General features: G+C 40.8%; 1 protein-coding gene across 1 annotated transcript in view; it reads right to left on the reverse strand.

The window, feature by feature from the left end:
* CLASP1 (cytoplasmic linker associated protein 1) overlaps positions 1 to 24,024 on the reverse strand; it is a 171,265-nt gene that overhangs the window by 73,788 nt on the left and 73,453 nt on the right. The window contains exons 9-20 of the mRNA XM_066190250.1: positions 16,275 to 16,427; positions 15,249 to 15,322; positions 14,505 to 14,597; positions 13,039 to 13,184; positions 12,224 to 12,359; positions 11,428 to 11,498; positions 10,440 to 10,499; positions 9,658 to 9,735; positions 7,611 to 7,778; positions 6,779 to 6,828; positions 5,432 to 5,602; positions 3,755 to 3,778 (exon numbers count right to left, since the gene is read on the reverse strand). Of these exons, the coding sequence (XP_066046347.1) occupies positions 3,755 to 3,778; positions 5,432 to 5,602; positions 6,779 to 6,828; positions 7,611 to 7,778; positions 9,658 to 9,735; positions 10,440 to 10,499; positions 11,428 to 11,498; positions 12,224 to 12,359; positions 13,039 to 13,184; positions 14,505 to 14,597; positions 15,249 to 15,322; positions 16,275 to 16,427 (1,224 nt within the window). The remainder of the gene's footprint in view (positions 1 to 3,754; positions 3,779 to 5,431; positions 5,603 to 6,778; positions 6,829 to 7,610; positions 7,779 to 9,657; positions 9,736 to 10,439; positions 10,500 to 11,427; positions 11,499 to 12,223; positions 12,360 to 13,038; positions 13,185 to 14,504; positions 14,598 to 15,248; positions 15,323 to 16,274; positions 16,428 to 24,024) is intronic.

Below are 24,024 nucleotides of genomic sequence, written 5' to 3' on the forward strand. Positions count from 1 at the left end.
TATGTACTAGTTAATCCATACAATACAAATGTGTCTTTTACATTCCCCCAGGAATTTAATTTGCAAACAAGAATCTGCAGTAACATCCAAGAGTTATTTGCACATAGGACTATGTGTGTGGCTTTATCATTCTAACCCAGACAGAAAAACTAATTCCAAGCAGGACTGGAAATAAAATATCAAATAAGTTATTTAGACTTTTTTGCTGCTCTTTAATTCAAGCAAACATCTCCCCTCCCAAAACTTCTTTGCTTTCAAGTGGGTTTGCCTCCATATCTAGTTCAAACTACAGATGTAGCAATCCATATTTCATAACCATTATTTTTCTGATGCTTTTAAAAGCATTGCTGTATCCTTACAACAACACAGCAAAGGAAGAGATAAAGACTGCCCCAACTAGTTTCCAAAAACTATTACAGCATTTCCATAAAAAAGCCCTTGATCTAAATTTGACATGTGACACACTGTTATTGGTACAGAAAAGATTTTGAAAGACTCCATATAAAGGCGTTGTGTTAAGAAACCGTTTCTGGATTTTTAGGAGGTTTTGGTCTTATTTTTTGAAGTTGTCATTTTTACAACAATGGTTCATAATCAACCCTGAAATGTCTAACAAACGCCTAAACCTTGAAAGACTGCTTTGTTTGTTTGCGTGGTTTGGGGTTTTTTGGTTGTTGTTTTTTTTTTTTTTCCCACAAAAGGAACAAATTAAGGAAGATTCTATGATAACATCTGTGCTTTGTAAGAGGCTTCACCTGGCAGGTTAAGTCCTCTGGGTGGATACTGCAGCATCCCATTCCTCAGTGCTCAGAACAGTCACAGGCTTTATGACACTCAGTCTGAGTTATCTTCAGTTTACACCACACAGAAGAAAATGGTTTTCTAATAGTCTACAAATGGTATGTAACCATCCACAAATCACTTAAATCAATTCCATGGTATGAAGAGGGACACCTACAACCACACAACTTATACACACTGGGATGATGGTGGTCTCTCCAGGGACCAGGTTAATGCATTTAGGCTACCCAGCACTGGGATTTTTGCCCCACTTGGAGAAAAACATTCGTGAAAGAGCCTCTAGCCCTAGCTGCATCACTGCTAAATAACACATGGACATGGGAGACACACAGAGATCAACTTAAAATATGCTTTATAGATAGTATTTTAAAAACTTTTTACAACCACCATCAGAATGGTTTCCATGCACTCCTCCAACGTTAGAAAGTGCTGACTCTGCAGCATGATTTTCCCTGAGAGGCACTTGATCCTTACTGGAAATCATCAGGCTGTGCTGCCTCTGGGTTTTACATGAGATCTTCCTCCAAAGCAGAGGGCTCAGTGAACAGTGCACTGCGCAGAAGACCCACACAAACCTCACTGGCATACAGACTCACCTACCTTCCCATAAGAAAGTGCACTTCTACAGCACTTGCCAGTTGTAGGGACGTCACAACTTAAAACCAAAGGACTGATACTCAGCTCTTAGTTGGCATTCTTGCCACCAGCACCACCTACTCTATCTTGCTCCTTTGTTTGAGCTGCCTGACACCAAACCAAACCATGAGGAGAACCAAGGGCAAAGCAGATGGGATCTGCCAAGTCCACACAATGCTGGCTCCCAGCTGAGGGGAATGAGCAGAATTTTACAATGTAGCTACAGAAAGCCAGGATGGGAACCAGACTGCAGATTTAATGTCAAGCTGAACCACACAAAAAGACACAGGATTTTTTTCTTAAATTACTTACTGGTGACCTGCAAAAAACCAAAACAAACCGCAGGAGCAGGACTGCAGATGACATTTCTGCTCTATGTTCATTTCCTTCTGCTTCCAGAGCAAGAGGATGTTTTTCTCTACCTCCACCCTCTTAGTTTTTACATTCATGTCAAGAATACAAAGTTTTATCTTCCCTGTAGTTCCTGACTCAATCTGCAAGATCACAGACTTGGCAGAAGACCTTACTCAGCTTCATTATTCAGTGAAGGACACAATCCTGAATAAAGGGGTTTTTTTCCCTGAACTATTTCAAAGGAAAAAGATGAAGTTTCAAACAGTGATTAAACTCATTCTTGAAGACTCTGGCTACAGTGTACTTTGTAGTTTTAATTCTCCCTGATCCTCCTCCTAAAAAAAAGAGAGAATCCTACAGCAAAAAGAAGGTATAAGACTCGGCATTTAAAACTTAGGGGATAGCAAACTCAGTTTCTGAAAGTTCATCTCAATCTTCCCTGCCCCAAGCAACTTGTTGGTTTCTATAACAGATTTTTACCAAATCAAATCTGCTCCTAATGTAACTGAATGGAATACAGTAACCAAATAAAACCCCCACCCTTCTGCATCATGACAATAGAGTATTTAATAAACTAAAATAGAGGTATTATTCCACAGGACAGCTGCTTCAACAGGCCTCTGCAAACCTTATTATAGCCAAAAAGAGGATTGAAAGCTTCATATGGTATCTCATATAAAACATTAAACCTTCAACATTTCAAATGTAGGCCAAATATAGATAGGTTTGAGAACTAAGATGAAAGAAAGAAGAAAACAGGGCCAACAATTAAAAAAAGAAGTAGAAGAAGAAAAAAGATCAGTTATTATAACAACCTGGAATTTTCATCTAACTCATGACCAATTTAGAAATACAGGTCTCAGGCCACCTTCATATTCCTTATCACTGACAGACCACAAAGCACAAATACTTCCTGCTCAAGATGCAGAGGTTAGCTCATCTCTCAACACTAAGTACCATTTCCAAAAATGGTACAGACCTTCTCTTCCAAATAATAAATCAATAAATCACTAATAGTAAGGAAAATAACCCAGATGTCACAACAGCACAGTGGCACTTCTCAGACCACCACATTCAAATACAAGCAGCCATCAAAGAAACAAGCACAGTCCCACAAGACAGTAATAGATCCCTTGAAAAGAGATTCTCACTGGGAAAAAAAAGCTTTGCTTGAGAGCGTGGTATCTTCATTCTGTGTAGAAAACATTCTTGTTTTCAACTCCTGTCTACCTCAGAAAAAGTGATTTCCCAGTGATCTTTTTTTGCTGAAGAAATAAGAAATGAAGGACAAGTTTTGACAACGAGCCCAAAAAACAGACTGGGATCCTTCCCAAACTAGCAGGCTCAGTGGTACAGTAAAAAAAGCCTTTCCTCCAACTGTCTTTGGTGTAAGCCATCTCACTCAGACAGTTAACAACAAAAAGAGAAGGTCAGGTTTAAAGAGGTTGAACTAAATATTCCTTCCCTAGAGATCATTGTTTACTGTCCTCATTTTTCTGCCATGTGATCATCTCATTCAATTCTCTCACTACCCAGTCTCTTCCCGAAAGCATTTGGCAGTTGTGACCTGAGCTTTGGATGGAAAAACACAGCAAACCATTACACATCAAGGAGAAAAGAAATCACAAGCCTTGTGTTGTTTGGGAGTTTTTTTGGGTTTTGTTGGGTTTTTTTTAGTCTCTACACAGGTCACCTTCAACCAAAAGCAGTGCTTTAAATAGAGAAACCCACATAACAACTCAGTGACCAGAGCCACAAAAGCAGACTTATGTTATTAGCAGGGAGGAGCTCCAAGAGAAAGTGAAGAATACCCCATGGCATCAAAATGAGCAGGACAACCATGCAACACTTCATGCAGGTCACCAGTGAACATGGATGAGAACCAGGTAACACTGTGAGAACAGAGACCAGGTAGGGTAGTACGACTGTGGACACACCTCAGTTACACAGAGAGACTGCTTACCCTCGGTTTTACTGGTAGTACCATCTTTAGGCAAATCAAAGAAAAGTAAGGACAGGGTTAATAGGGAAAAATCAGTATCATCAACAGAAGAGGGCACTATATATTAGCCACATAAATATGAAAAAAAAAATAAATTAATACAATTAAAGAAATTAAAGAAGTTGGACCAAGCAGCAAATCAAACCTTGATGTATCAGAAGAAAACACTTGCAGGTTTTCCCTCCTGCAACAACCAACCTTTGCCCAAGTCCATTTTCATTGTTTGCCTCATCATTTCTCTCATGGGAAGGTGCAGGTGATAAATGTCCCTACTATCTAAAAAGAAAGCAGGATCCTTCAGGAGCAGCCATGTTTACATCACTTAAGAGTGAATTTGCTACTTTTCTACTATAGCCTGGTTAAAGAACAAGACTGATACTGGATCCAGTCTCCAAGCTTCAAGGACCAAGTCAGCTTTACGTAAATACTTCCTCCCTCTTCATTCTTCTTCATGACATGACTGTTTGAAGCCAACTTAGCCACCGAAGCCAGAGTGCAGCACAACTCAAAAGTGGCTGCATCTGTAAGCCCACCATCATGCGATCAACTTCACATTCCGTAATTATGCTTCCACTGCAATGTATCTGCATCTTGAACCAAGTATGAACAATTTAAATCAGAGTAAGAATTCAACTTCTGAACTGATTACAACCAACGCATCTAAGCCAAGGTAAAACATTTCAGATACGAAAGAAACCTGTCTGAAAAAGGAATCCATAGACAAAATCCCAATACAGTCCATCACTTACTTTTTAACAGATTAAAGAGCAAATGCCCTACATTAAAGGAAACTCCCCAACCGACAAAGTGAAGACAATGTACACAGCTTAAATCAAGAGCACAGACCCCTGAGTTTCTTCCCTGTCGTAAAGGTAAATTGATGACAAGTCTAGCATTAGATTAGTGTGAAACCACCAGAATGAGAAATGAGCTCAGATTATCAGATCTGCTCACAACTGAGATGAAGCTCAGCAAATATGGTGTCAATCACTGCCTTGCATTTCCTCCTCCGTGACTCCTTCGACGACAACTCCAGGAGAGGAAGATCCAATGCAAAGTTTGTTTTAAGAAACCCTGAGACACCTGAAGGTGATATATAATGCTCCGAGGGAATGATGTGACATGTGGCTATAATCCAAAGAGTCAGCATAAGGAACAGATATGGCTGATATCCTGTCTGATATGGCAAGACTGACCTCCACTTTGCTTCTCTATCTTTCTTCTTTGTGAAACAGAAAGGGAGCAAACTCAAGATGTACTAGTCAAAGCATAAAACAATTAAGAGAAAACCAGTTTCAGGAAAGGAGGGAAGGAAAAGAAGGAAAAGAGACAGGGGAACATGTCAAAACGAATTGAGTAGCATTGCCCTCAGCAACATCCCAGAACCGTAGTATGTTCTGCTTTTCCCCAGAAAGAAGAGTGACACAGATTATTACACAATTCAAAACTGTTGCTTCAAGTCAGTTCCGTTGTATTTTTTTTTTCCTTAATCCCAAAGGGCAAGAGATCACACACTGATCCGGGAGAGCTGGTAACTATCTCAGAGGTTCTTCTAGTCAGAGTTTATTCCAATAAAACTGCAAGGCACCTTCTGCTACTAAAGAACGCTAACTGCAAGAGTAGAACATGTAGATTTACCTAGTGATGCGTATGACCCTGGGGGCAAGGCTGCAGCAGAACTGAAGGGGGTGGATGCTCCAGAAGACGTCACTTTTGACTTGGCACTAGCTGCTGCATTCACATCGACGTCACTGCGGGATCGCTGCAGAGATCCTGGTGTTGACACAGATTTTGTACTTACTGTAGATGCTGCAGATGGGAGTGGGAGATCCAGAATAAAGAAGATTAATTTTTTGAGCTCTATGCTTCAAAGAGCCTGACAAGCAGTTTAAAGTACTATTTTTAACACTCCCTGCTGGCACTGAAATACCTCAACTAAGAATCCTTTATCAGGGCAATGTGGGCTTCCCCACGCTGCCTGCAAAGATACTTCATCAATGCTGCCCTGATGCTACCTCTAAGAACTTTATCAAGTTCTAAAAGCCTAAATGATAAGATCAAAAAGGCTGCCAGGCCAGTAAAAAGAAATTTCTAACAGAGTCTAGATGGGAAAGTTCAACCACAGTACCCATCACTGACGTGTGAGAGTTGCTGGCCAAAACAGACCTGCAGGTCCTTCAGTCCAGGTTCTAATAACTTCCTTCCCAACACCTCATCTTCTCATGAGGATCGTTGTTCCCATCACTTGTAGATGCTCACCCTCTTAAGCATGAAGCTTGACTACTCAGCTGCAAGCAAACATGCATTTGTGTGCACAGTCAAGTAGGTTACACAACAACATCTCCTTGAATCAAAGGTCTCAGTAGGGTGCAGTTACAGACAAACCAGCCAGAACCCAGCCTTGGTCAGGTGTAAAAGGCAGCTTATCTTTGACCAACAAAGTCTGGTTTATTATATTCTATATTAAATTGAAATTTTTAAATTCTTGCATGCATTTACTTAGGACAGAAAAGCTGTACCTAAATATTCCATCTGACAAGACAAACAGATTAGCAATGAGATGGAATTTAACAATGTAGGAGTTCTGTGCAGACACCTCCAGTAAGTGCTGAAACCACAGAGAATAAAAAACAAAAATTGTAAAACTGAAGGCACTATTAGACTATGTAGCTGCATGTCTTAGCATCACCAGCAGTTTATTCAAGCTATTACAAAGCTAAACATGCCTTGGCTACAATTTTCAAGGCTTTTCAGGCTTCCCTTGAGGTGTAAGGAATTATTGATTTAATAACTTTTTTTTAAAGCACTATTTTATCAGCAGCTGATGCAGAGAATATGGTGTAAAATCCAAAAGTAATTAAAATTTCTACATCCTGAGCTGCCATTTTAGGGAGTAGTAAACAGCAATCAAAGTTAGTTTTTGCATATCACAATGTCACACTTCCTCAACAACACCTGAGCACGTTTTTCAGCTCCTGTTCTCACCTCTTGATGTTGTACTTCCAGTAGGACTTCTTTTGGCAGACAGTGGACGGCTGGAAGTTAATATAAACTCTTATTAAAACAAAACTTATATTTCAGTCATCAAGAGCAGTACAATTCTGTTCCCTCAGTACAAAATTAAGTTAACAGGAAATCATTTATATGCAGGAATCAACTACCAAAGCCGGTTGTCTAGGAATAAATACAGCACCACTATGGAATTTTTTATAAAAGCATTAATAAATAAATTAGTATTCATATTATTTGTGCAAAAAGATTTTTTTAAGAACACTTTTCGTAGATTTAAAAAGTTACACCAGTAAGTTACGGGTATTTTTCATACACATCTTACACTTAAATCACAAACATTTGGAGCCTAAGTTGACTGTATATCTGAGAGTAGCTAAAATACTCAACGTAAAAGTTACACATTGACTCTGCAGTTACAACCCAAGTTTAATTTAGTAATTATTTTTCTTTTGTCTGGAAAGAGAGAGACTTACACCTTTAGGATTAATGCTAAAGGCAGAACTTAAAGCACTGTTTTAAGCACCTGAAAGGAATAACTAACAGTACCTGCTGAGCACAAATGGCTTCCTAGAAAATTATTTATGGAGTCAAGGTAACGATTATATTTTAGAGCCAGTACAGGGTTTTGTTGTTCTTACAGTGTTAGGCAAAAATAATAAATAAATAAATCTATTATGGAGTAACCAAGTGTAGAGTCCAAATAATGATGAGATGAGACAAAGCAATGCGATGGCTCCCTTCAATTCAATGGAGCTGTCCATCAGCAATTGTTTAAATGCAGAGGAAGTGACCCAGAAAGCCTTACTTGAGACTCTCCTGGGAGCTGGAGGAGGAGCGATCCGACTGTGGCAAGGACACGATGCTGTCAGAGTTCTTCAAATGTGACTGCAGGGCCTTCTGGTAGGAAGACTCCAAGGTGTGGTACAAGTGCTCTGCCTCTCGGCTGAAGTGACTGTGGAAACCCCAGTAGCACCTGGAAATGACACACAGCACTGTGAACACCCCCTTGGCATGTTTTAGGGGGCTGTGACAGCAAAGGCACAGCCAGAGCCCTTCTGGCTATTCCCATTAGTGGGCTCATTAGCCCAGCCATTTTAAGCACCTACTGCCCTGACACATTTAAGACAAACAGCTTTTTCAACCATTGTATTGCTCAAACAGCTGCACAAAAGACAAACCAAGGAAAGAATCAACTGGTGCATTTGCTGTAAAAACTGGAGTAGCCAACAGAGCTGTATTAGGGAAGAAACCCTCATCCCTCCAGCTGTACTAATCACGGGAGACTGAAGGCCCACCAAACTGATAACAGTTTGGGACTGGGTGTGCAGTAGCTACTTCAAAAATATGCTCAAGGCAAAATACACATAAATGGGCCCGATTCAGGAAAGCACCAGCTGCTGTTTTCTTCCTCCAGTTTAGCAACAGCTCTCCAAGAATGCTGCAGAGACTTGTCTCTGTACTTAGTTGAGGCTGCTGCTTGTCTTTTTGGGAAAAAAAAAAACCACAACCCAAAACCAACCAAACAAAAAAACAAATAACAAGGAAAAGTAAAGAGATGTTCACATAGACTTCAAATCAGTGCCATGCTGAAAACAGAAGAGCATTTTAAGATGAGGGAAGAATTCCTATATAGTCCAAACCTCCTGGCTGATGGTTAATACCATTCACTCTTGATGCACAAAGGAGATGAAGATTCTCAGTACTTTTCAGGGGACAACTCATGGGCAGTTTAAGAGTAAGATCATTAGCTCAAATTAATCAAGAATTGTTTGTGTGTGACAGCCAGTCCTCAGAGAAGCCACATGCATTCTCACATCACAAGAAGAAAACAAATTTCTGTCTCACAATCAGCCACACTGCTATTTAATAAACATGGGAAGAGAGAATTAAACATGCTCTCTGAAGTCCCCTGCCATTCTCCTTGCTGTCTATTCAGCTTAACTAGTCACCTGCTGTGAAGTCTCAGTGACTACTGTAATTTTCAGTGATGGACATGCTGCCTTTCAAAAGGATTTAAGTAGTCCTATTGTGAAACACCACTGCTTAAAACACAGTATTTAGATTAAAAAAAATTATTGTTCATTGTTTTCATATTTCACACCATCCTCTTTCTGCAGAAAAATGTTCCTGTAGTGTTCTGTTCAGAAGAGCATGGTCCTGGTACACCAGCATACTAGCATGAGTATGATCATATTAATGGAAATGCGTAAAGAATAGGATGTGCTTCAAAAGAATAAAATTAATTGCAAATAGTAAAATTTCCTATAAATATACACAAGAAATTTCAATGTCATAAAATACTACCTTAATTTAGGATACCATTTAGCAGTGTACTAGCACAAGGACTTTAATTTCAAGAGTAGCAAATAACAGTAGTGTAGGCTACTTCAGTGGCATGGGACCTACAAGAAACATCTAGTCCAGCTGCCTGACCAATTCAGAGCTGACCGAAAGTTAAAGTCTGTTGTTAAGGACACTGTCCAAGTGCCCCAAAAGAGGTTTGGGGCCTTGACCACCTCTCTAGGAAGCCTGTTCAAGTGTTTGACCCCTCTCTTGATAGAGAAGTGCTCCCTGATGTCCAGCCAGAACTTCCCCTAGCAGAGTTTTAAAGCATTCCCAGGTGTCCGTCACCAGATCGCAGGAAGAAAGGATCAGCACCTCCCTCTCTGTTTCCCCTCCTCAGGAAACTGTGCAGAATGGTCACCACGCAGCCCCTCTTTTTTCCACCAAATGGGAACTCAGGAAAATGTATCTTGTCTGGATTTTTATCTCAACCATGCAATATCACTGACTGACAAAACAGGGGCAAAGAAGGGGAGCAAGAAGAGACACCAACAACAGCTGCCACTTACTTTCTTGCCTCTATCCTGGCTTCAGAGTCTGCATCATGAATTCCCTTCTTTATCGTTTCAGCTAACACTGATATGTGTCTGAAATAAAGAAAATATTATCCAGCAGTTCAGAAAGATGTGCCACAGTTATAAACAAATGACTAATTTGATTTTGCCTTGGTTTCTGAGAACAAACAGTTCACCACATCCTTTTATTTCCATCAAGGATCTTAGTAATTTATTCTTACAAGTCAGTTTTATTTCATCCATACTGTTGTCTAGGAAACAGCAAGCAGCATTCTTCAGAGACCTTTACTTAGCTATCCAAACTGCCTGAATTCAAGAACAGTCTCCTAAGCCCTAAATAGTCTTATGCAGTCTAGGGCTAAGGAAATTGTGTCCCAGTCTCTCCCCGCACAATTACTTCAACTGGTCACTACTTTGAGGTAATGTAGAAGCCTCAGAAGCTCCTGATAAGACATGCAGCAGACTTCACCTCATCATCTCACTTCAGGGTGCAAAAAGGAAAAACAAATTGTTAAACAAAAGTTATTGCGTCCAGGGATTTGCTCAGCCAGGTTTTCCAAGGCTGGCAAAGGAGACATACTCACCAAACTCTGACAGAACTACAGAACAAATGCTGCATGTGCACACATGCTTCTTTTGGGGGGCAAAAACATCTCTACTACAGCTACCTAATATAGACTCTCCTAAATGATCCTTTCTCCAAAATGATCCAGAAAATTATCTCCTTCTCCCCAGATAAGTAGGAGAGAACAAATTCACTTGTACTCAGAACTTACCTTTCTAAGGAGTGCGTTTGCCACTCCTGCAACAGCAAGTCTAAAAACTCAAAGCAGCGCCTGAGAGGAGAGAGAAGAAATGCTGAGTTTAAGTTAACTGACTTTGCCATACCTGACTCTGAACAACACCTTTGCTTAGGAAGCTTTTTGGGACATCAAAATTTAGTGCTGACCCAAATAAACATCTGTAAAAAAGCCATTAATGAACAGTCTGAAGTATTAATTAGTGGCAGCCTGTTATAGAGAAGCCTGAAGAGAGGGATTGCCATAAAACAATCCTGGAAGCTTCTTTTTTCATTAAACAAGATACAGGAGATTGACACTGATACTCTGTACCTGATAGTCCAGGCTTCACACAGAAACCTCACAGTTAGCCTCATGTGGGGACAGACCTTTCCAACTTTAATCTCCCTTCCTCATTTTAAGAATCTTAGGGCACAAGTGTGCTGACGTGTTCAAGGTTTGTCACTAAATACACAACCACAAAGCCCTTCTTTTGGTCTAACTCGAAGAGAATCAGTTAATGTATATGGAGGAGGCAAGAGTCTCCCAGTGAGGTGGTGGACTGAAGCACTTGGATTTTAAGTGCAGACAGGACCATTAGACCATTCAGACCAACTTCCCTTCCAGATGATACTTTCATGTAAGACTGATTTACTGGTTCAAAGAAAACAAGTCACTGTAACAGCCAGCAGTGGGGAATAGGAACGTGCCTGTAAAAATGCCAAAATAATACGTTGTTATAACAACATATAAGGACAACAATTAGTCTAAAAAACATTTCTCCTTGTGGAAAAATACCTTTTCCTCTCTGCAGTGATGCAGTTTATACAGGTTAGCTGTATAAAAACTCAAATCATGGAGAAGAATGAGATTCATGTTATAATAAGTGTGTTTTCAACCCTTTTCACAAACAGCAATAAATACATTCACATTTTCAGAAAACACATACTAGTAAAAAACCAGTAAATGCAAATTGAATTCTCACCTTCTAACTGCAACGGACTTGGAGGTACAATTACTGGTTATGATGGGTATTAACCGAGGGATGTGCGTGTGCTGGAAGAAAACAAACAACAACAGGAAGAAATCTTTACACAACAGTTCCAGAGAATGAAAGACCATCTCCTTCAGCCTCCTGAGCTCAGTATTCAGATCCTTATTGTTGCTCAGTTCTTAAAAACAGAACCTCTAGAAAAAGGAACACTAACAGATATGGACAGATTTTTAATATTAAAAATATTTTACAATCTTTCAGCTAAAATACCTTTAACAGATACTTGATTTTCCTCTGTAATGACACTCTCTAGTGAGCCAAGGAGCTGAAGTCACTGCAGGAGGATCTAAACTGCCAGTGGCGACAACTTGAGAGACATCAGGCTACCTACAGCTTACACAATGAATCACTAGGCAGAAGTCACCACTGTGAACTAACAGTTTTGAGAAACATGGACAGTCTGTGAGGTATTTTAGAGCATAATTAAGAGGATGAGTCTGCTGCAAGGCTGGTCTAAAACTCTTTCAAAGAAAAATGTTTGCTCAGCTCTTAGAGGGATGGAAATATCTTGCCCTGCAAAAAGAACCATTTCCCCCACTATTTTGGCAGAGCTTAACAAGCGTCATCTGCACAAGGCTGTACAACATCTAAGACAATCAAGCCCAGCACTGTCAGAAAAGTAGATTAGGCACCTAATCTTATTTTCATTGCAGCAGCATTCATATTTCATCAGAAACGCTGCAGTGTTTGGAAATTATAACACTGTTCTCTTTTGATGCATACTTACTCGAATGATTAATCTAACTGCTACTACACCAGAAGTGGCCATGACTTTGGCACTATTTGGAATTAGATTAAAAATTGTTGGCATGATGGCTTCTGCCCCATGGTCAAACTTGTTTCCCAGAACTGATGACAAATGTCTGAAAAACAGAATGAAGTCATGCTGGTAAGTGAGCTGAAGATAAAGCGAGTCAGACTTGTACAGAACATCTGACATAAGCACATCTGACATCTCAATCTTTGCAACTGTCACGTCCTCTCCAACTCCAAAGGACAGATAACGCCATGTTTCAAAAAACAGTTCCTTTCCTTTCTTTTCGAACTTGTGTCCTATATTCATCTGAACCCTGAGAAATAGTAAGGTCAGCATAAAATAAAGTAACTAGCACAGCTAAAAATTTATTATCAAACAAATGGTAATAATGCATGTCAGAAACACTGCAGCACCCTTTTTCTTGAAGTATTTCACAAAGGATAGACTACCAGAAATAAAAACTAGCTCAATCCAAACCAGAATAAGACATCAACATTTTCTGCCTTATTGTTCAATGCCTCCATACTTGTGCATGAAGGCATGGCTCGCTCATTCATTCTGTGTATCCCATATCAGCATTGTTTAGTACTCAGGAACACAGCCTGGCAGTATTACAATTAGTGGCCTACATGATGGAGTTTGAAACAGATGCAGAAAAATCATGTTCTACCTTTAACTATATAGCACTAGCAGCACAAGCTGCATCCTAATTGTGTTTTAACCAGTGCTTGTTCTTTTTCTTCTACATCACATTTCAAATACACAATTAATAAAAATAAACTTACCCCAACGTGATACAAGCCTCTCGTACAACTTGAGACCGCAGGTCTTTAGCAGATAATTTAAATGCTCCATCCAAAAGTCTTAAGTGTTGGAAGAAGTTATCATATTCTGCAGCTCCAGCCAAAAGTAAGGAGCGGATCTTTTTCAACTGTTAGGAGCATAAAAGAAATCAGAGACTGTTAATGAGCAGCAAATATAAGGACAGTTATGTTCAGCACCTATACATGGTTCCAGGTTTCTTGTGCAGTAATTCATCAACATGCAGTGAGGAAGTTGATTCTTGATGTCTAAGTAATTTGATTACTTCCTACCTTACATTCAACCCATGGTTAGTTAACATACTAAGTACAATAAGCTAAACACCCTTGGTAACTTACAGAAATCCAGAAGTGTTGCATACAGCTACTCAAATCGAATAGTTAATAACCCAAACACAGTATTTTTTAAACCAAAAGGTATCTTAAACATTCCCCTTTGTTCCCCTATTTATAGCAGCTTCTAATGTTTAAGTAATCCCACAGCTGACTCTTGTGTTAAAAAGATATCTAGACTTAAAGGGCAAGGTTCACATTCAGGCCTGGGTAATACTGACATACATCCAGAATGTGTCCATTGACTTCATTAAAACAGTTACCTGGCTCTAGCAGAAGTGGAACCCTGACCCCATAAAAATGGGAAATTTCCTATTAATATTACAGTGACCACCATCTCATCCTACAGACAATCCTCTGACACCTTCACAGCCCCTCCCGTGCACCAATGCATCTGCACATGGCCTCGATTTCAGCTCCCCGTCACTCACTACAGAAATAAAATTAAACAGAAGTAAGCTGAGTCAGCCCAGTCTGCCACTCAGAGCTGTGATACAGGGTTTGACAGACATGGCAAAGCTGCTGCACCAGTGATGAAAGTCTACTGTGTAGACAAGACCATGTATCTGTATCATGAAAACACAGCTCACCTCAGTAAGTAATACTCAGTCTTGACATGCATATAACATCCAATTCTCCACTTCCACACTTCCTGAAGTCATATTTATTTATTTAAAACTTAAGTGTGTACATTCTTGCTGAATTATTTTACACCTCCCTTTTGCAGAAGTATAAATAAGTTCTCTGTAAGCAAAGTAATTTTCTGCCTCATCAAATTAGTTTTAAGATATACTGAATAAGACTTGACATTTTCATTTTAAGCACCTACTAGCAAATTTTGTTTTGAACTTCCAGTTCAACCTGATGCTGTCTCAACAGACTCTTGTATATCAAATAGCAATTTCCCTCACAAATGTGGCTTAAATTCAGTCTCACAAGGAAACATTTCCCACAGGTTTAGGGGAACATAACAGGTGCTCACCACTAAAACTACATTCCAGCCTTATTCTGAGGTTCTCCCAGTACCCTCAGTGGGATTAAGCTCAGTGTAGAAAAAGCTTGTATTAATAGAGATCCTATCTAAATTCACTACTTACCGCAGAAACTCTCTGTTCCCAGTCATGTTTATCATCTGATAGTATCTCTCTGATCTTGTTTATGGATTCCTCAAGATCCCGGCTGGAATAAATCTACAAATTGAAATACAAAGTAGCACCACAATGCAGGATTTACTCCATAAAATCAGATCACTTCCCAATTACATTCTTATGTCCTTTGCTCCTCAATGCTTAAATATAATGTGCTAGCCTTGGACACAACTGGCTTTGCATAATGCACAGAATTTACACCCACTTGCCTGCAACCAAAAAATTTAACATTATCACAAGATGATTAAAGGATCGTATTTCATTATTTTACTATAGTTTCACAATTCTAAACAGCATTCCTGCAGCTACTGGTGGCTATATTAGTCAAAACCTACAGAAGATCATGAGTGGACACATGTGCTGTTCAGCTGGCCCAAATATGAAGATCCAGTGAAGGAGAGGGGATACGTGATGCATCTCAGCAAATGTTCATGGTCCAGTTGTCACACTCACAACAGCAGCAATCCCTGAGACACAAGTCACCTTTATCGCTTTCAGTTCCCAGAGGGTTTCACATAAACTACTGGCACACCCCCACCAGTTAAAACTTGCCTCCCTTCAACTTCTAACCTGCTTCCCCTCTTAAAGATTTGCCCACACCACAATGAAGCACAATTTGTCAGTGATTAGCATGAGATCCTATACCCACCTTCTGCTTTTAATACAGCATGGTTTAAAGGTAATTCTACTTACCTGAACTGTTGGGACATCTTCAAATGCCTTAATGAAGTCTTCTTCATCCACAGCACCTGCTCCCTCTTTGGCTGCTGACACACAAATGAAAAAGCCTTTTCAATCTTGTTATCAACAAGAGAATCAATTAAGAAACCACCAGCTATCAAGGCACTTAATCAGGAGAAAGTTCACTACCCATGCAGCCTGGGAGTGCTGCAGATGTAATGAAAGCAGAGGCAGGGAAATTCAATGCCGGGCACTGGCGAGACATTCGTGGCATCCTTCAACTCATAGGCACAGAGGGCACATTAGGGAATCATTACAGTAGTCACTCAACAGTTAGGGGACACAGTCTGAAAGATGAAAGGGAATACTTACTTTAATTATATGGGAGACTTTATTTTAAAGGATTTAATCCCATCTATAATAGATGAAGGTGGAGATCTGACAGGTGCACAAACAGATGAATGATAAGGAAGATAAACAGTCTCTGGAATACTAATCAGATTAGAGACTGCCTGATATAGGGAACTTTCTCCCTTTCCCTAGGACACATATAGAATTAGAGCTACATGCAGAATTATTGCTAACATTCAGAATGACTGCTCAGTTTTCTTTCTGCACCTTCATTACCAGCAATGCCCAAAGGTCTTATAAGAAAACCAGTGTATCAGGTTTAGACTGCAAGGGCTGAAGTTTGGCATGTAGCTATAGGCAGTCTCAGGTCAGACAGAGCTGGAACTACAAAGGCAAAAATCTACACACTGGAGCACCAACGTGATTTACTCATAGCCCTCAGTGCACAACCACACAGGTGCAACCTCTCACAGAATGCAAAATAAATTACGGGGATGTGGGGATTGCTTGGAGATTCATCCTACCAGACTCTGGCTGCGGAATGCAGAGAACGCAGACATAATGACTGCATCAGGAAAAATTTGTTACTGGATTCTGGGGGCCAGCCTGGAAGTGCCTGCAAGAAGCTCAGTATGAACACTGTAAATACTTCACAGACACACCAATTCATACAGGCTATTGGCTTACTTGAAGACTTGGAGCCCAGAGCTGCAGAGCCAAGTCTGCGGGTAGTGCCCATCCCAACTCTGCGTGAGTTTGCAGGGGCCTTTGAAGACGTAGAGGAGCTGGCTGAGGAAGGTCTGTTCCCATCCACGGAGTCTTCATCATCAAAAATTTTATCTGCCAAAAAAACCACACTCAGCTGTAAGCCCAATGAAGCAAAGGGATGTTCCGAGGAACATGCCCGTGTTATGGCAAACATGCTACATGTTTCCAGCCGGCTCTGCCAGCCCTCATCTCAGCAGCGTCCTCATGCTAGAAATGCAGTTAGTCGTGGAATAGCACCAGCTCACTGAACCCAATCCTTCACTATTGCAGGCACTGTGTTATAAACCCTTTCAATGAATGCATTCAGATGAAAAGAATGAACTTCAAATCTACAGCAGAAAGATGCAAGCCCCAGATAATACCTGGGTTTTTGACAGCCTGCATCTCTTACATTTATGCCTCCAAGAGCTCCTTTGACATGGACAGTAGTGAAACTAAGATCACAAGCAAATCCAAGATCCAAGTGTGGAGGGCACCAGCAGCAGAGGCTGCCCTGTCCCGCCTGCCAACTGCCTGCACCAGACCAAGGATAAACAGCATCACCCAGGGAAGTTCACGTGGCAACATCCATGTTGTTGATGAGCCAAAGACCATTAATCACAGACCCATCTGGAGCTACAAATCCCATTTAACTCTTTAAATCAACACCAGAGATTCCTTACAAGGAAATACAAAAAGTTTCCTCAAATTCATAAAAACATAAATATAAGGTGCATGCAACCTTATGGAACCTTCTGTGTGCATCCAAGAAGCCTCTGCCACAAAATGTGAACATAAATTAACTACAAATGAATTACAGCTGCTTTGATTCTCAGTCAAGGTTACTTCAATTCCAAAGGACTGCTTATATTGCAGTTTTACACAGATTAGCTAATTCACTTGAAAAAACAGCCTTAGGTTGAAAGGTGACAAAGCAGTTGAGCAGCTGATATAGATGGAACATGTAATTATCGAGGCCAGAAGGCCAGCTCAGCCCTAATCACTCAGCTTCTCCACATGAACACTTCATTCACGATTTGAGAACTGCTTCATGTCTGTCCCTCTCTAACAGCCCAATGTACACACCCAATCTCCACCAGATTAGGAACACTTCCTTCACAATTTTCACTTGGCAAAAAGTCAAGCAGGGGCTTTAATCCATCCCTGCTCAGGAAAGCATCTGGGAACATCTAGTAACAAATACAAGCTCCTAGCTAGACACTAATGAGTGAAATTCAATACAGGCTGAGCTTTCTGAAAGTAAAAAAAAAAAATAACTTGATAACAGTATAGGCATATTCTATGGAAGGCAAAAGACTGGGAAGAAAAGCCTGTTTTGTTCTCAGCTCAACCACCTTCAGTTTTCTCTGCCCTAAGTGGCACTGGTTTATTAGCAGCTGGACACAGGAGGACTATCACAAACAATCCGAAAACCTACACACCCCATTTTTGATATGCAGCAGTGCACATGATGCCATACTCCAACACAACTCAATACTGACATGGCAGGTACACAAAAGCATCCAAAAAGTTAAAAAAGGCAGATAAGGACATCTCTCCTATTAATTCTGACGTTCAAGATGTCTTAGAATATGTGAAAGGGCTAGGGAAAAAAGCAACTCTAAAGGAAAGGTACTTGTACTGTTGCTCAGGAAAAAGTGAACATAAGAACTTAAACCTGGATAAATTTCAGGTCACACAGCTAAAGAGAATATAAGCCACAATTAGAATGTGGGCTCTCTCTTTAACACGGCGCCTGAAGGCAGCCATGGAGACCGTGCTATCTCCTTACTGACACCACTCTTGCTCTGACATATGTAATTCAAAAATAATTTGAAAAGAGCTCAGGGAACAATCATGAGAATGATTAAAGGATTAGAAAATATGCTTTTAATTCAATTAAGTGAAAATTCTCTGCAAGAGATTGTTTAGTCTAGCCAGATTCCTAATAAGTTGCTTGATTATATTCTGCGTTAACACAGCTACTGAAGATTTATTAACACAGTTTTCCAACGTGATTTATTAATATTGTTTATCACGTAACAAAAAATTATACAACAAGGCAACTGGCTGGAGGTTAAAAACAAATTAAAATCTGAGTTGCCTTTTTTTCCCTCCCTTCCTTCCTGCTCCCTCCTCTATTTTTTGCAACAATCACAGGGCTGACCCTCTGTGAGTCTAGGAGGGCATCACCCAGTGAATTCTACCACAGGTAGTTCTTACAAAAGCAAAATTGATTTTCTCTTTTTCCAAAAGACACAGTCTAGTTGGAACAGGAATTATTTCAAAAACACTGTTTGGTGTGAGTTGCATCAAGGTCAGGGCAGAACAAAATAGGCTTTAAAATGTATAATCTCTGAAGCCTCTAGGATGAGGTTTAAGTGATTCAGAAAGACCTGGATAGCCATTCAATCCAAAAACTTCAAAGCAAAACTCATCCCAGTTGCACTTATTTCAAAAGCTCCTACATAAATATTTAGCAAACTATTATTTGACATATGTATATTAACAGCCAGGAGAAAGTCAGTCATATTTGAAACAAAAGATACTTTTACTAGTTCATAACCTCTTTCATCAGGTAATAAAATTCTCCATCAGCTGCATTTCAGGCTATCTAGATGCAGCCTTAGTTAACTCATTTCCTCTTCTATATGCATTTTTAAAGCCTCAGCCCTCTGAAAGGAGAAGAGGGTGTGGTTTGCTATTTCATGTAATAAATCAAAACTAATAAAAAAATTCTAGATATTAAAGCATTCCACTCCTGTAGCGTTTTACCAACTAAACAGACTATAATTTCTTTCTAAAACAGGCTTTTCTGAGCATTAGCAAAAATACAACACCCCAAAAATCAAACCAGCCCGCCCACAGTTCTGGGGATGACTGGATTACAATCACATCTTCCTGTTTATTAAGTCTGCAAACTAAGCACTACATATTTATCAAATCGGAATATCCCTTCAATAACCCAACATTTTCTCATCCGAGCAGTGCAGAATGACAGCACCACATTCAGAACTGCACATCAAGTCTGCCAGCAGCACGTGTGCAGAACAGAAAGAGAAACAAAGAACAGAAAGCAACCTGCACGTGAGAGTACAGAAAAGAACAGAAAACCAAGCTACTATACATCACTGTTAAAAAAAACCTTTTTTTTTTGCCACCCATTGATTCCTGCTCATAATAATCATTTGAACTGGGATGTTTTTCAGCATATCTGCAAATGGCAAATTCAGCATGGGTGCAATTCTCAGGACACCAGCTGAGGTGCACTGAAGCAGAATCAGTGCCCCGTTCTAACATTAAATAACCATTGACATTCTCCCATCACAAGACACCCCCAGTGCTCATTTATAAGGACCTTACAGGACTCTCTGTCCAAGACATGCCCTTCTAAGAGAGGCCTTTGTCTGCCCGCCACTCTGCTGTCTCAGAGACAGAGAGAAAACAATCTGCTTTACGTTTTTCAATTCCTTTACATTATTCAAGAAGAAGAGAAAATTACTTACAAGTACATATCCTTCTGCAAATAAGCTTCCTCAACATTCCTTCATATTTTCCATAGCGTGCTCAGATGTAAGAGTGCTTCACGGAGCGCCACGGCTTTCAGTCCAGAACATAATCAATCATTGCCCCTCGGATTCATTAAGCATGCTGTCCTCACACGTGGATTTAAACAGCCATGGCCTCTATCCTCTCTCTACAGCTGCAGATCTGCACGATTCTTATCAACACCCACTTCAGACCGGGAAACTTCAGTTCACTTCCAGGGAGGAAATTCCTTACTTGCGAGGGGAACCCAGGACAAATAATCCGGGATGACGATGAACTGAGTCTGCCTGGCTCGGCTGCCTTGCACTAGGAACCAGCCTGACTTTATCCCCTGGGAAGCGCTAACAGGAGCATCTCAACAGCTGTCATCATTTGTCCATGACGAATAAATTTAGTCATTATTCATTTTAAAATGTAACCCCTTCAGGTCTGGGCAAGGTGAAAAGTGGGGAGAAGAGGCTGCACTAGCTATTCAGGAACTATGGTAAACAAGGGCCAGCACCTCCCTTGCCTGCACCACCTGGGACCTTTTAAAGCAGCTTCTCAAATGTCCTTTCCAATGAAAAAAGATGCTTTCCGGCTTTTAAAAACTTTATGATGTCAGATTCAAATCTTTTAGTTATTTGTCTGTAAGCTTTAGAGAAGACAGCTATGCTGTAGTGATGACAGACGGGGAAGAGAGCTTTCCAACATACCTGTTCCTAACAAAGATGCCCCACTATGGTCTTCAGATGCGACTCTGTAAAGGACTGAACTTGTCCTGGGCCCACTGTGCCCATTCATCATCTGTTCCATTTCCAAGCATCAGAGCAGCTGCAACAGTAAGATGGGTACCCCTTGCATGAATCACCTGCATCACCCCCAGAAAAATCCCCCTTTTGGGTGCAGATGAAAGTAGATGACACCAGAGGAACTTGCCACTCCACCATTCCTATGACATGCTCCACCAGGAGCAGACAGGTAGCTGTTAAAGCCGACAAACATTACAGCACTTCCAAATTCCATGCTCAACCCCTACTAGGTGGGCAAATCCTAGCTCCCTGAAGATCTGAGGGCCCTTTACAAGCCAAGAACACACACCAGAAAAACTAGCAATGCCAAAGAAAACAGGGTGTGTTCCTCTTTACTCCTTTCTGCCACACACAAGTCCATGAGCACTGGACCACATTTTTGAGACAGACACCCCTTTGACATCTCAGCTTATACCCTCCCCCCAGGGCAGCATCTGGCACCTCCATCTCCAGCTGTGACTTCTGCTGTCACCCTCTGTGGGTGTCCAACAGAGACAGCTTCAGCTGAGGTTAGATGCCTCTTCCCATTAGCACACACAAAATCCATGTATGGCTTAGCTGCAATCCTGTCCAACTCCAACATAGGTATTGTAGAGGTTTCTCCAGGAAAAAGAGTTTGTAACCCAATAAAGATAAAGGAACATGGATATGCTCCTCAACAGCATTAAGTGTTAAAAAACAAAGGAGTCACAGCTATAAGCAGAAGTACATGGGCACAGGGCATCAGGGCGTCATTAAAGTTTCCTGTTTGGCCATCTCCCAGTGTCCCAGCTGCTCTCCCCAGCCCCAGACATAGCTCCTCCTTTCCACCCTCCACACCAGGCAGTGTTTTGAGCCTTTAAAATGCCACCCACTTGGGCTCAGTGACCTTGGTCAGCCCCCCAATGCCACCTCCCCCTCTCTCTTCAAACATATCCAGTTAGCCCAGGTTGACCCAGTCACCAGCCCCAGTCCCAGCCCTCCCCTGCTGCTGCCTTCTGGCACCATGTGCTGAACCACCTCATCTCCTCCACAACTGGCTTTGGAGTGGAGTCCCAACAACCTGACTTCAGCACGAACTGCTCTAAGGGCTGAACAGTGACAAGGACATACCTATTGTCCAATACCTTGGCTTTTTTTTTCTCTTATCTCACGTGTATCACCCTATTTGAACTAGAATCTGCATCACTATGGGTGGGAGTTTGTCTGAATAAGGTTTCAACAAATGCAAATCTAGTCAATGTATTTGTGGCCATAATAAATACAATAAACAACATGGTTGCCATCAGTGACAGGTAAGGTGGTGCTTAGAGACCCAGGCCAAGAATGTCAGGCCAGGTAGGTGCAAAATGCTTTTTCCTTTAATAATTCTTATAACACCACGTGCTTTCTTTAATCTCAAATGCTTCAGTTTTCCTTCCTTAGACTCAAGCACGTAACTACAGCAAGTTCAGAGTATTCATGCCTGCCATCCTTCCATAAGCAGAACATTTAAACAGTAGAAATCATTTTAGAAGTGCATTTCTGTTAGTGAGGAATCCTATATTTATTAAACCCACACCAGTATGATAAAATTAACTTTACCAAACTGGTATGAGGAAATTGTTGTACACTTTGACCTGACCACATCCAACACCAAACTAGGCAGACACAATAACCATACGCAAAGTAAATTCCAACTTCAATCTGCCAGAATAAGCAACAGTCCTGGCAACATTCAAAATCTGCTCTCAGGGACTGGCCTGGTAAATCAAACAAAATCATCCTGCAGAAGACTGATCTGAAATCGTGCAACTTATGATGATTTAAGTTACTCTTCTGAGAGACGTTAAAATTTTCAATCCTAGAACCAGATAACTCCAATTTAAGATACAGCAGGGATGATTGAGAACAAGAGCTTTAAAGACTTGAAAACAAGAGACAAATAAAAAGGATTTAATGTGTTTACTTCAAAACACAACTTCTTCAACCATAATGTTGACAGTATTAATGCCACCACGTCAACAAGTCACAGCATGCCCCCTCTAACAGCATCTATGACCATTAACACAACTAAGAACACAGTAAACTGAAGCTTTAAGAAATTTCTGTACCTGAAACAAACACACCTGGAAATGGGAGTTTTTAAGAGTTAGTGAAACTGTCACTTAGACAGTTTTCAGCCCTATGAAAGTTTCCATCAGCTTTAAGCAGATTTAGAGAAGAGGCGGTACAAATGTTACATTCCTACAGGCTTTATTAAATTAAATAGGAGACAACATAATAACTATGATACTGAGTGAAAGAGCACCAGCTCAAACAGCCAGAAGAATTCAGAAAAGCATCAACAACTGAAATAAATTAATTAAGAGCTAGGATTTGTAAGTTTCATCAATTACTTTACTACGGTTCACACAGAGACCTAAACAAGAATCAAACACCCTTGTGCAAGGAGCTGCACAGGCACAGCCTTTACCCCGTACTGATTTTAAAAAGATTAAATAATTGAGAGACAGACGCCGACGTGTACATAAGACAAAATCAAAGTGGAGAAAAATAGAGATAAGGATTTACTTTCCTCAAAGTAATCCTTGGAAATACAATATTCCCACAGTGCTTTTTCCGGCCAGCCACATAGCCTTCCTCCAGACCTCAAGAGCGCCAGGAAATCCACAGTGCATACCTTGGAAAATCACACCCACCCCAAAGGCCCATGCATTTACATAAAGTTTCAATTTAATGAGCAAAAGCAGCTTTTCCCTGCCCTGCACTTACCCCTGTGGCTGCCCAGAGGCTCCTCATTATGCCTTGTGGGACACCCACCCTCCATGCACTGCCAGCCCGTCCATACATCTCCCCAGCCTTCACAAACAGCCCAGCTATTTCAGAGCCGGTAAGAGACTCCACACCAGGGTGCTGCTTCTGTGTTTCACTGCCGTGGCTTTCCGTGTTGACTGTGCTTGGGGGTGCTGCCCCAGTTTTGTCCTGGACCCTTGCAAATACCCTTTATATTGCACTGCCTTATTACTCTCTCTTCACTGTGCTCTCATTAGCATAATCTTCAGAGATAAAAGACACAAAGTGGGTCCCTGAGCCCTAGAGATACCAAACAATGAGAAAGGCTGTTGATGCAGGATGGCTCAGGATCTTTTAGAGTCAGAAAATACCTTTTGACAGAACTACGGGCTTCAGCCTTGTTGCAGCATCCGGTCATACCCGAACTGCAGATAAAACACATGACTTCTCACTTTAATATTAATCCTCTGTGCTGCACTGCAGCGGCAATGTTAAGATTTTGCCTCAGCCTTAGTGAAGTTAAATTATTTATGCAAATAATTATATAAAAGAAAGATAATTCTTCTGCCTTCATTCACAAGACAGAAAAATTCCAT

The sequence above is a fragment of the Chamaea fasciata genome, unplaced genomic scaffold, assembly GCF_029207755.1.
Source record: "Chamaea fasciata isolate MVZ Bird 193981 ecotype frontalis unplaced genomic scaffold, bChaFas1.0.hap1 SCAF_8, whole genome shotgun sequence".
Lineage (NCBI taxonomy): Eukaryota > Metazoa > Chordata > Aves > Passeriformes > Sylviidae > Chamaea > Chamaea fasciata.